The sequence below is a fragment of the Scophthalmus maximus genome, chromosome 22 (genome assembly GCF_022379125.1).
Source record: "Scophthalmus maximus strain ysfricsl-2021 chromosome 22, ASM2237912v1, whole genome shotgun sequence".
Classification (NCBI taxonomy): Eukaryota; Metazoa; Chordata; class Actinopteri; order Pleuronectiformes; family Scophthalmidae; genus Scophthalmus; species Scophthalmus maximus.
In genome coordinates, this window is record NC_061536.1 from 6,824,752 (window position 1) to 6,837,500 (window position 12,749).

The following is a 12,749-nucleotide window of genomic DNA, read 5'->3' on the forward strand; positions in this document are numbered from 1 at the left end:
AGTGCGAGGGGGGTTGGGGAAGAAAAGAGGGAGAGATGGCAGTCACAGGAGGAAAAGATGGATAATACTGACAGCGAACGACAAACTGGCACTGATAAGCGGAAGGGAGACAAACAGGGAGAGCAATGCAATATTCATCTGAAAAAATAATGAGTGACACTGAGCTGATGTGTGCGGGAATGAGTCGAGTGAGAAAGAGAGATAGTACAGTAAGTATTCATGTATGTGTGTTGTGCTTATTATTATGTCTATGAGACAAAACTACCTAAGCAGCAGGAGGCTGCGTGTCCCTTCCTGTCCCATTTTTCCTCTCTGCCTATCAGCCTGTCAGCGTCTGAACTACCTCTCTAACCTCACCGGTTAATATCACAGCGTGGCGGAGAAGGGAAATCAACCGGCTCGTGTGCATCTGTCAGCGTGTCAAAGACGAGCCCCCCCCCGCCTTTTCTCGCCCAGAGACACGTCCACTATCGGGAGAACTGCTGATGGTCTCTGTTCAACCTCTTCAACACGCGAGTCCATGACAGCTCCACACTCATACAATAAATTCCTACAGAAACTGCTCCAACTACGTCTGGGGTACATTTGGTCAAAAAAGCAATTCAAATTTCCTAGAAACTCTGAGAATAGAAGTGGTAACTGGGCAATTTAATAGGAACTTGCAGCCGGAGGGTAAATAGCTTTTAAAAATAACTCTTCAGAGGTTTATTAGTTTTGGAAGCTACTCAAGAGTTTGTCCATAAAAACCTGGCTAAATCTGACGATGCCTCCACTTTCTCCTCTTCCAAGTACACCGAACCATTATCCCCACTGCATTTCATATGTCTTAATGCAAATCTTTTCAAAATCACTGTCTAATAATGTAGGCCTCGAGAAAACTGGATTGCAGGCAGTGCTCAGAGTCAGACATGGTCCAGACAACTGTCTGTCTTCCAACCCACTCTGCGATCACTCACTTCAAATGTCAGTAGCGCTTAGATAAACCAAGTTGATGGGCAATGTGGAATCAAATAACTATTTCATGCTTGTTCAGCTCTGAAAACAAATCCTGACTAAAAATATTAAAAATGTCTCCATTGTTGTATTACAAACACAACATATGTGACCTTTGAGAGCAGCGGGGGTAAAACTGGAGGTTTACCAGTTTGAGATTTTGCTGCGTTGTCTGCTCCACTCTTTTTTTTAACCAGATAATGGCCGTGTCATGAACACTTCAAATGTTTTCCGACCAAAAGAGGGTGACAAAGATGAAATGTTGCCATTAGGCCTGTCAAGATAACTTGTGATCAACGATATTATTGTCCTTTTTTTCAGACCTTTTTTTTTTTGCTACTGAATCATGTGAGCTTTCAGTAAAGGCCTATCGGTTATTGCACGTGCGAGTCACTGCTCTACTCCTTCATGATTTGTGTTGCTGCCGAGAGAAATGTTATCTAAACCAGTGTTTCTCAAACTGAGGGTCGCCAGATGGTTGTGGAGAAAAATTTATGATAATAATAATTAAGAGTGGGAAAAGTTTTTTAAATTGTCTGCGATAAGATCTGCTCTAGAATACATTTTATTGGAGGGGGGAACTCTGGGAGACGGAAAACCCTCACCACATAGGCCTGAATATTCTGGTGGGTCGTGACATTCACTCTTACATCAACAAACATGCAGGTAAACACATGCTCAGATATGTTCTACGGTATTCACCTTGCGCTTGCGAGGGATGGGCTCATCGAAGAGCAGGCTGCTGCCGTCCTGATCGTCCAGGCTGGGGTCTTCGGGTCCTGCAGGGCCGGGGCCCACGCCGCCGAGGCTGGGCACACGGAACGGCTTGAAGCTGTCGGCAGAGAGTGGTGGGGAAGGTGTGGAAGGGTTGGACTGGTCGCTGGGGCCAGACCAGCTCCAGTAGCCCCCCGAAGAGCTGTTGCTAGACGGGGTAAAGGGTCCCGCTGAGCCGTTGTCCTTCCACGAACCGCTTAGACACTCTAAGAAAATGGAGGCGGACAGGAAAAAAAAATCAAACCTTTAGTTAAATGGATAAATTCCATTGAGGTTAGCAACTTCTTTTTCAAGGGAGCCCTGTCCCAGTTTCAGACAGAACAAGACAACATCGGATACAGAAATAAAACAAGTGAGGAAGAAAGGTAGAGCACTTTGTCATATTCGTAGATGTTTCAAGATCAAGATGTTCAATTAACTTCACAGAGGTTTATTTGCACCTCGCACAAAAGAGCCTCACAGCTCTGCTGTCGACTGCGACACAAGCAAAGAAAGGTTCACTACCTGTTGTGTGACTCCACACATGGTGTGTGTGTGTGTGTGTGTGTGTGTGTGTGTGTGTGTGTGTGTGTGTGTGTGTCACACAGTGTGTGAGAGAAAGAGTTTGGAGCAGATGCAGTTTGTTTGGTTTAGTGGGGATGCTTCTTGGTGGGGTGGCTCTCCTCCCATGCTTGCTTCTTTCTTTTCTTTATTACAGCATTTTACATAAAAACATTACACGTTTACAAAATTTACATAAAAGAGGAGGTGGCTAACTAACAACAATGAAACTGCTGATGTGAATAACAAAGCCAATATTGTGACTGAATGACACACCAATGATATGAGGATAAGCATTTTATTAAAGAGAAGAAAACACATTTATAAATATAACTTATATTGAAAATATTTGAAATATAATATGGTGTGAGGAAAGAAAGAAAAAATCAATCATGACAGTGAGCCTGGCTGGAAACTCTGTGTGCACTACGTATGAGAATCTACTGTGTCCACTGATGTAAATGCACATTGTATGATCCTCTGTATAGGACTACAGGAAAATACAACCGTACAGTTGGTATTTAAAATCTACTTTGTGCATGTGTGCATGATGAGTGTGATGTGTGAATTGAACGTGTGACTGTGGGAACACGTGCATGGTGGTTGGAGGGTTGGCTACTGCCTGGTTGAGTGGGCAGCTGGTTGGTTGCACAGACGATCTAAGTGGTTGCGTGTGATTGCAGATACAGTGCGCTTTTGGATTTCCGCCACTGTGTGTTGTCGAGTGGCGGAAATCCAGACGTTTGTGCATTATTGACGGAATCCTAAAGCACAGCAGGTGGCAGCAATCTATCCACCTAAGCCTCCACAGTCATTCACAAGATAACACTCACTTGGGAATGAGAAAGTCTGTGAAGAGCAGAACAGACAAATTGACTGAGCTACTCTTTTTGTGTTGACTTTTGGTGAAATGAAAGTATAAAACATCAAAGCCAAAGATTCATTTTTAATGTGGGAATTTGAAAAGCATATATTTGTTTTGTCAAAACCCACTAACCCAGCTAACAGCTCATTCAGCAGTTATGATGCTCACCGCTGACTTTGACAGGTGGACTCCTGACCAGTGGGCTGGTGGAGAGACTGGTCAGGACCATGGCAGCCGTCACCTTGTCCATGTCCACTTCCTCCTCCGACCGTCTGTGAAAAACACGAAGGGAAAAGATGAGGATTATATTAATATACACAAGAAGAGAAAGACTATGAACCCTTATCATGAAATTAAAACGTCTAACTTCATCATTATGTGTAGGCTCAAGAGCACAATGGCTTGTGTTTTCTTCATTTCCCTTTAGCTGTTCTCAGACATGAACTTGAAACGCAGTTTCAAGACAATTTTGCGTCTGGCCTTTTTCCAGAGATTGACACTCGCATATGACTAACGCAGCAGGAGATCGTCTGAGGGAGACGCGTTCACAACAGCAGGAAAATCATTCTGTGGCGTCTGGGCAGAGGCAGGACATGAGAATAACTCTGCTTCAGAAATCTGTGTTTTTCTTTACAGAGATGTTCCTGCTGTATACTAACATGGGCTTCCTTGTCACATTTACCGTAAATTTAACCTAGGGGGCTGTCAGGAAAAGCTCCGGACAATGTCCGCAAAGCAGACATTGCGTTCTCACATACAGCCCCTCTGGAGAAGTTCAGGAAAATGTCCAAACTTCAGTGTGTGAAAACAGCTTTATTCGCACGTTTTCAGAGAATGACCAGGCCCTTTACACCTTTACATACTGCTGCAATGACTACAACATAATCTGCTAATTACATTTGAATTTAAGCTTTTGGTGTCCTTTTGTTCTTTGTGGGCAACTGATTCGATCGACCAGACCCAGCAGCTGAAATCCTACTCTACAAAAAGAAAAAAGAAAAGAAAAACTAGATGAGACCGATGTGGGTCCTTTATCTGATCCACAAAGCCTTTATTATAAACATCCGCTCACAGTGCAGCTGCACAGTGCACATGCTTGCCGATCCATATGACAGCCTGTAGCCGCACACGACACGTATTTGTCTCCTCTAATTGGCGCTCAGACAAAGCACGGTGGAAGATGGGCATCCTAATCCCCTCATGTATTCCTCGGAGAGAAGCAAACCCTGTGATCAAAGGGATGTCAATAGCTTGACAGTATACCTACGGTACATGCTCACCAATAAGGCAACAAGCAGGGTGCATGTGCGTGTGTTTTTTTGGGGGGGTTCCTGAGCGACTGCGACTTTGAGGTTGTGAGGATTCTATTACAATGATGAAATCTCCTGCTGCCTTGGAGAAAAAACACGACATCAGCCATCACCAGGTTTTTTCCAGACACTGAGCTCAAACAGTAGGTTGTACTGCATCTTCATTGGTAAACACACAGCACAGGCAGCCAACTGTTGACATACACAACCCCTCTAAGTTTTTCTATGGTCACCCGATATATACATCACGATCGATCCCCCCTATATATATATATATATATCTATATATAACCTGAACTGTATGGCTCCACTTTATGAACGAGAAAAAGTAATGGGAGGAGAGGTAAAATAAATGGATTCACTTGTTAGTCTGATGAACGTCAGTCTGGATGCACCGCAACTGTATTCAGCAACATGTCAACATGTCAGATTAGTGTAAAATTAAATAAAGCCAGTCAGAACCGGACAGCGCAACAGAAGGCCTCGGATACAACCACTTACTGTATCTGTGTTTATGGCAGACAACAAAAAACATGCAAAATATGCAAAAGGTTATAAGCAACAACTAAATTAATATTGAACTCCTCCGTCATGTTGCACTTGTCTGCTGCATCTCCCTGTGAAAACACGATGGCAAACTAAGAGACTGATAAAGACACAGGAGGCATGTCATGACTTTCATAGCATCTTTCACTAAATCATCAACTCAAAATCCAACGGGACATGACCCCAAAACAAACAATATAACCAAAAGAGTAGAGAGGCTTCAGACCAACAGCGGGAAACTTGCTGATTGGCCCAGTTGAAGCCCAGACGTGACTCCCAATATTTATTTTTAAAATGGCTTTCAGGCACAGATGGTTAACAAGTCTGGGGGAAAAAAGTCCAGATGTGCAAACTTTGGATTATAAACAGACCCAAAAATCAAAATAACAATTTTTTTCGTCTCTGCAATTGCTCTTTTGTTTGTACAGTGATTATTACCCAAGAGTTGAAATGCTCGAATAGCCAATGGCCTGTCAGAATCACCAACTGGTGATTCTACGGAAGCTACCACGTCATTAACAGCCTGTAGTTCATTTTAATATAATACGTGTTAAAAATATCCTCAAGATACATTACTTAATCTATTAAAAACATTGTTATAGGCAACAAGTAAATATCACTTATGTAGCAGAAAATTAAGATAACACAACCTGGATACCGTTAACCATTATTTAACCATATCATTATCTTTGTCAGTTAAAGTTATTGACGATACGCTTGTTCACAAATGATTGTTTCAAAATGAACATGGGAGCCATCAAAAGTTTAGGCAAGGGGGGAGAAGAGAGAGGCCAGTGTTGCGTGAGAGTGGCGAAGCGAGTGTTGGCTTACAAAGAAAGAGCCTCCATTAGCTGATGTTTTCTAATTTATTACCCTTTCCACTGTCGAATATGATGTCATTAGAGCCTGCACATAAATCAAGGAATGAACCTGCACACACAACTGCCACTTTCAACCGAACCCCCCACCACCACCCTACGTCGTCGTAAAACCACTTCCTGGTCACCTTGGGAGGCCATCATGTGACTGAAGATATTATCTCCATGGCAACCACGACAGCCGGTAATTACCAGGTGCTTTGTCCGTCTTGAAATATGACAGAGTAAATCTGAGAAAAACACATTAGGAGGAACAGCAATTCTCCCAAATCGCATTTGTTATTAGTCGTCTTGTCAAACTTAGTTTCAGTCCAAGTGCTTATTATGGCTATAATTAACACACACACGGAAAATGTTTGTGTGTGTGTTAGAGAGAGTGACATGTTAAAATGTATGATACATGTCACACAGGAGTATGTGGTGGGATGGTTAATGGATGGGTAATGAATGAGCTTTATATGTTGGTGAGTGTGTGTATATGTGTGTGTGTCTGTGTGTGTGTGTGTGAGACTGTATAAGCAGCAAAGTGTGTTTGTGCTTTAATATTCTGACTTCACAATCTTTCAATAGATTGTTTCCCCGTATCTGACCCCCGAGGCATCCTAAAAAGAACATTATCATGGACGTATAACTTCATCAACAGAAACCTAGAGAGAAAGTAAAGAGTTTGTTTACTAATGCAGATTGCATGAAATGGATCCACATAATTTCATCTTGCTGGTGGCTATTCATAAATGGAAAAAAAGAATGAGTTTATCTCCAGGGCTCAAACAGTCATATTACTGCAGATGCTTTTAATGCATTTAAAGGAAAAGTTTTTTTAATTGGCCTGAAATTTATATTTATTCTGTTCAGGTAGCATCAGTGCACTGTATGAATTATCAATATTTGATTCATAGCTGCCATTAACAGCTACTCTAAAATATCTGACATCTGTATACATGGTAATTACAGGTACACACAGTGCCACATTTTTTATTTCAAAGGCACAAGAGTAGTTATGACGTTAAACTTTGTTTTCTTCCCTTTTTTTTTAAAACAGGGGCAGGCATATCTAAATGTTCTCAATGGCAATGAGGGAAATATGTGTAGATCATTGGCTACGGAGAAACCATGAGCACATGTTGAAAATGACAATAATTACATTTTACGGAGTCGCAAGTCTGTATGTGTCAGACCCAGGTGCCACCATTGTGGGGGACAGGCAGTGTCCAGTTTCAAACAAAACACTGGCCAAGGAGAGAGCCCAATAACAGGGGTTGGTGTAACTGTGGCCATCCTAGTTAGACAGGTGGATAGGAACTGATGAAGTGTGGCTCTGGCTTTTGTTTTCAGATTAAGTGTGATGTTCAGGAAAAAAAATAGGGCACCATTATTTCCAAACTAAGAAAATTAACACCTGACACTGATTTAGTGAATGCAGCCCTATGAATTTGTAAAGTTTCACTCCTGCACCTATTTGCTTTCCCTCCTTGCAATGCTGCCAAGTTACCCTCATTCACACCCTTCACGCTGAAACTGACATTTTTATCAACATAGAACATTTGGCCGCAGACACGGAAATTTCTGTCTGGAGTCGACAAACATAACTCTAGTCACATTTTTCCCCACTACATGTAGCTTCTGTTCTTTTTTGAACCAACTTCTCTTTCCACACTCTTTTAAAAGAAATGGGTCAAGGTCGGTCTCCACACAGGAAGAAGAAGAAAAAACACAAACCCCTCGTAGCTTCTACATGTGTGTCACCCAAAAACTATCAATCTCTTCTAAAGAAGGCAGCTGGAAGGTGTGGTGGGTAACAGGAATTCCCCTGGAACACAGGCCAGCACTACCAAGCGCACCCCTCACTCCTACACTCCTCCGTCCTCTCTCTCTCTCTCTCCTCTTCCTCCCTTCGCTCCTGCTGGACTCACTCTTTGCCTTCCTCTCGGGCCTCGCTCTTCCCTCCCACACTTTTTTAGCTTCTTCGGTGTTTGTTGCTGCAGCTCAAACTGTGAGCAAAGTGGGCAAGAAAGACGGTAAGAAGTAGTGTTTTTGTGTGCGCGTGCCTGTGTCTAAATGTGTGTGGGTTGGCCTGTCTCTTTGATGCTGGGCGTTGCAGCGAGGCCTTCTCGTTTATTACAGCCACTGGACTATGACGCCTATTTCCTCCTCAATAAACTCCTATAAATCAGAAAGCTCCTCCTCAGCCATATCTGATCTATCTCTGCCTAACACACACACAAGCACACACACACAAAACCACAAATGGAATCTACATATGACACGGGGCTCACATGCATGAAGGGCACAACATTTGATTGGCAGATGTGTACGATGAAGGGACAGGAATTTTCTTTGACATGCTTGTGTGCATCCTTAAAGCTCTACAGACGTAATAGATAACAGTCCTTTGTTGGAAAACACACCAGGCAAACACAGCATTTATATAAAACCTGAAACGCATACAAAAGGAGTGTGTGAGAGTATTGTGTTGCCTATTCAATTTCCTGTGCAGTGCACACGAGGTGTGTATGTGTGAAGTCTAAGTCGACACCTATGGCACACATGAACGGTGTATGTGAGGTTTGGACTGGTGCTGCCGACAGCTGCATGAGAAGAATCACATTTTTTTTATGGATGCAATAGGAGCACACGGAGGAGTCCAAAATAAATAATCCTGCCTTGGTGTCATCCGCTGGTTTTAATAACCTTATTCACGCACCGAGGATATAACAAGCAAGGGACTGCTGTTGAGAACATGCACCCATAATCAATGTTGTTTCTTCTGCGAGTTTTTAAAATGGACTTTTAAAAAGCAAAACAAATGACACCAGCGTACTGTTACAGTTAACTAATTTTATGGCTATATTTCGTTCGAGCGACATTGATCATGTCTAAGTATCTACAGCTTGCAGAAGTCAGCAAGGTCCTCATTTAGACTGGATACGATGAAATGGCACAAACATTTTTTCAGACGCTCATGGTTCCCAGATTAAGCTTTTTTTAAAGACTTTGATCCCCCAGACTTTCCCTCCAGCATCAAAAGGATTTCTGTTTATACAAAACTTTGGTTTATGACCAAATACCTTGAAAATGGATAACATTCTCATTAGCCTCAGCTGTACTTTGTTTTTTAATCCTCACGGGTCCCATAATCACTGATGTTAGCCTGCTAACATGTTCAACTAAGATGGTGAGTGTGTAAGATATTGCCGGCTGAACATTAGCATCTTATTATTATCTTTCTGAGCATATTGATGTCAGCATTTAGTTTGAAGTGCTGCTTTGCCAAAGTATGGCTGTAGATTCTTCCTAGTCAGAATATAATCTTGATTCTTTTCAAACATATGACCCATTTCCTTAGTTTTCTGTGACTGCTCTAGAATTGGAAACCAGTCCCTATTTGATGATGTAATTCTGTACGTTTTAATACTTTTATTTTACTTAAAAAGTCTGTTTGGCTACGAGTCTGTCAACTTCACAATTGATATACCACTTAAAATGAACTATAGAAGTTAAAATGGAAACTGGTATTAACTTCAAAATCTGCACACACTCGTACACACTGTTTACTCAGTGTTTCTGAGTCACACATCTGTTCTGGAAGCCACACACACACATGCACACACACACACACACACACGCACAATCAAGGGGAAAAGTCATCTTCTTAGCCATATCAACACATGCACTGGCCTGGCAGCCAGCTCCCTTGAAATAGAAGCCACGGACATCCTTCCCTTCACACAGGCTCTGCTTCAGCTCTCAGAGCAGCAGTGCCAAACCTACATCTTGTTCTCTGTAACTCGAGCTTTACAAAGAACTGTCGCCTTCACAGCTGAAAAACCTCCCCCCTTTCTTAGAAATGTCAAGATACCCTCATTTAAAGTTGATAGGTTGTTGATAGATCACATCAGAAACATTTCAAAGTAAATGGTTTTACATAACAACACCTGAGAATAATCCAGGACAAAGGTGGAGCGTTATCCAACCAGACAACTAAGTTATCCCCCTGCATGGAGAAGCGATTTTACAATAATTTAATAAAACTTTTGTTTCTTGAGAAACATGATGATAATGAAAAGCAATTTTCAGGCATAACTGGAGCAGGATAACATTCTATCTATTCCATATTGTAGTTAGTCGTATGTCAATGTCTTTTTGGTTATGCAGTGTTAGGTGCTGTGCCCTTTAACAAGCTGTCAGGACTTCCATAACTTTGGGATGTCACAACAACACAGTCTCCGCCCTGAGACATGACCTCAGCATGACCTACTCTGACCCGACGTTCAGTGGATGCATTGGACCTGGATGCTGCACCACAGAGTCATGTCATGTTCTACATAACCGGACCTTTTACAACAAAAACTAATGAGACGAGCTGTCCCCGTCCCCCCCCCCCCCCTCTGCTTAGGGGGGAAAAAAGAGCCTCAGAAGAGGTCTCTGTGGCAAAACTGCTCGAATTTCACTTTCATTAGCGACGAGAAGGCGATGGAGACATTATGATGAGAGGTTGCTGACTTTCAAAGTGTTCAACATCAAAGGCTGAGACAGGACTGTGTTAACAGAAATTGCTTTGTACTGTTAATATCAATCAAACCCAGAGAAGACAAACTATTCTGTAGATATTACAAAATACAAAGCACTGGTTTCCTTAATAAACTCCCAAGGGGGCAGAGCAAAGTGTTGTTGTTTTTTTTTTTTTTTTTTCACAAGGGCAATGTGAAATATCGCAGAGTCTGGGGGCCTTCATCTTATTTGTTTTTCCTGAACAACCAACCTATGACCCCCGTTACCCCCTCCCCCTCAACACACCACTGCTGCTAACCACTATGTCTTTAAAAACCAAGAAATCCCACACTCAGTCTAATTAAAATGCGCTCCACAGAAAATGATTCATTGAATGTATAAGGCTGGTCACGTATAGATTAAAGAAGATGATGAAGTCATTAAGTCTCAACAATATTATTGCTAAGAGCCACACCCTGTCTAATCATCAGCATTTGCTTGCAGCTAATTAGCTGATTAGGTATAAGCATGTTTTTGCGCTCTCCCTCTCCGTCGTCTCTCTCTCTCTGTCCTCCAAACACAGACCTACAAAGTCACCACACGCCTGCACGCGCACACACACACACAAAACACGTAAATGAGACGAGATACACACAGAAACATGAGAAATATGAGTAAGTGACAGTATGTGCAGATGGAAACAGACACACACACACACTGTATGCTAGTTTACCTTTTTTTTTTAAACAACAAACACACTCGCACACACACTTCTTGGAGATCACCCTCTGTTAAGAGCAAAGCAGGGGGCGTGGTGAACATCAGCTGGGCATGCAGCCAAAGTCTCCGAGTGTGTACATGTGTGTGTTACTTCCTCATGTGTCCGCGGACACACTGACTGAACAACAACAAAGCATGTTTTCATCTGCACTTCCATCCAAATCATTTTACCGCGTGTCCTTTTTCCTCCTCTAATGCACTAAGAGTGAATGAGATACGTTTCACGCTGTAAATGGATGGATAAGTCGACAGTGACCTGCTGACACACACCGCCTGCCTCTGGCTGTTTATTTCATTTTTTTACGACATAAAACGTTAAGATTTATATTATCATCTGGACCAAAGCCTTTGTCATGAAGTCTGTGGGGCTCAAGACTCTCGAGACTCATCTCACCATCTAAAAGAAAAACTAGTCTTTTGAACACACACATAAAAAAAAGCCATCTAAACCTTCTTCATTCTTTCTTGGTACAACAGGACAAATATATTTGATGATTATTACTTTTTAATTTTGGATTCATTACGCATAAATTAATCAAAGATACTATGTAATTTCTGGCTACCATTTCTATTTGGATTTGTAAACAGATTCACAACTTACAGTACAGGAAAGGACATTGAGTCGTTGAGGAGTCAAAAAAATTACCTTCAGAAAAGAGGCATGTTGTCAAAAGACCTTCTAGATTTTCCAGCATTACTAGACATTTATTTTAATAGAAAATTATGCTTACCTCGTAATTCACTAGAGGCACAAACTTGGATTTAGCAGCCGTGTGGTACTCTTGAATAATTGTGAACAATGAGCTGAGCGGCATAAAAATTGGTGTGAATATTCCTTATCAGTTTCCTTTTCTCCTTTCACTTTTCTAATAAAAATGAAAGCCATCAAAAGAGGAATGCACCGCGACTTGTGTGAGCCTATTTTGTACGAATGGATAACCTTTGAACTTGAAGGTAAACATGTCATGACTAAAGCGAGTGCGACACGTAAATTGCTTAGATGCAGGCATGTTGAGGTGTACAAAAGACGGTGGTCTTCAGGTAGCGTTTGTTTGTGTGTTCATATAGGAACAGTGCCACAGGGCAGAGGACCAGGTCTTCAGTGGGTGAATGTGTGTGTCAGGTTGATGTATATATGTCCTGATTTCTTCTCATTTCACATCCACAAAGACAGAGCTAACCCCTTGAGCGACAGATATAAGGGTAAATGATCGTCAACTCTCCCCCCTACACTTACCTTTTATGTGCCTTTTGATTGACGCACATACACACACACGCTTCAGTAGTGTGCCCCAGATTGCACTATAGGTTGGGGTTTCTTATATCCCACATCCTTCGCTACCCTTTTGGCTTGGGGTGAAAACACCCACACACACACACACACCCACACACACACATAGCGGTTGTGCCCTACATTGGTGCTATAGGTTGGAGGTCCCACTTGCCTACCAGCCTCTGGGCCAGGCACACACACCCGCAGTACACAAACACACCCGCAGTACACAAACACAAACACACCCACACGCAGCACACACACACACACTCGCAGTACACACGCAGTACACACGCAGT

The 12,749-nt window shown here is 42.2% G+C and overlaps 1 protein-coding gene across 1 annotated transcript in view; it reads right to left on the reverse strand.

The window, feature by feature from the left end:
* znf704 (zinc finger protein 704) overlaps positions 1–12,749 on the reverse strand; it is a 50,945-nt gene that overhangs the window by 16,216 nt on the left and 21,980 nt on the right. The window contains exons 3-4 of the mRNA XM_035620993.2: positions 3,341–3,444; positions 1,696–1,973 (exon numbers count right to left, since the gene is read on the reverse strand). Coding sequence (XP_035476886.1) covers positions 1,696–1,973; positions 3,341–3,444 — 382 coding nt within the window. The remainder of the gene's footprint in view (positions 1–1,695; positions 1,974–3,340; positions 3,445–12,749) is intronic.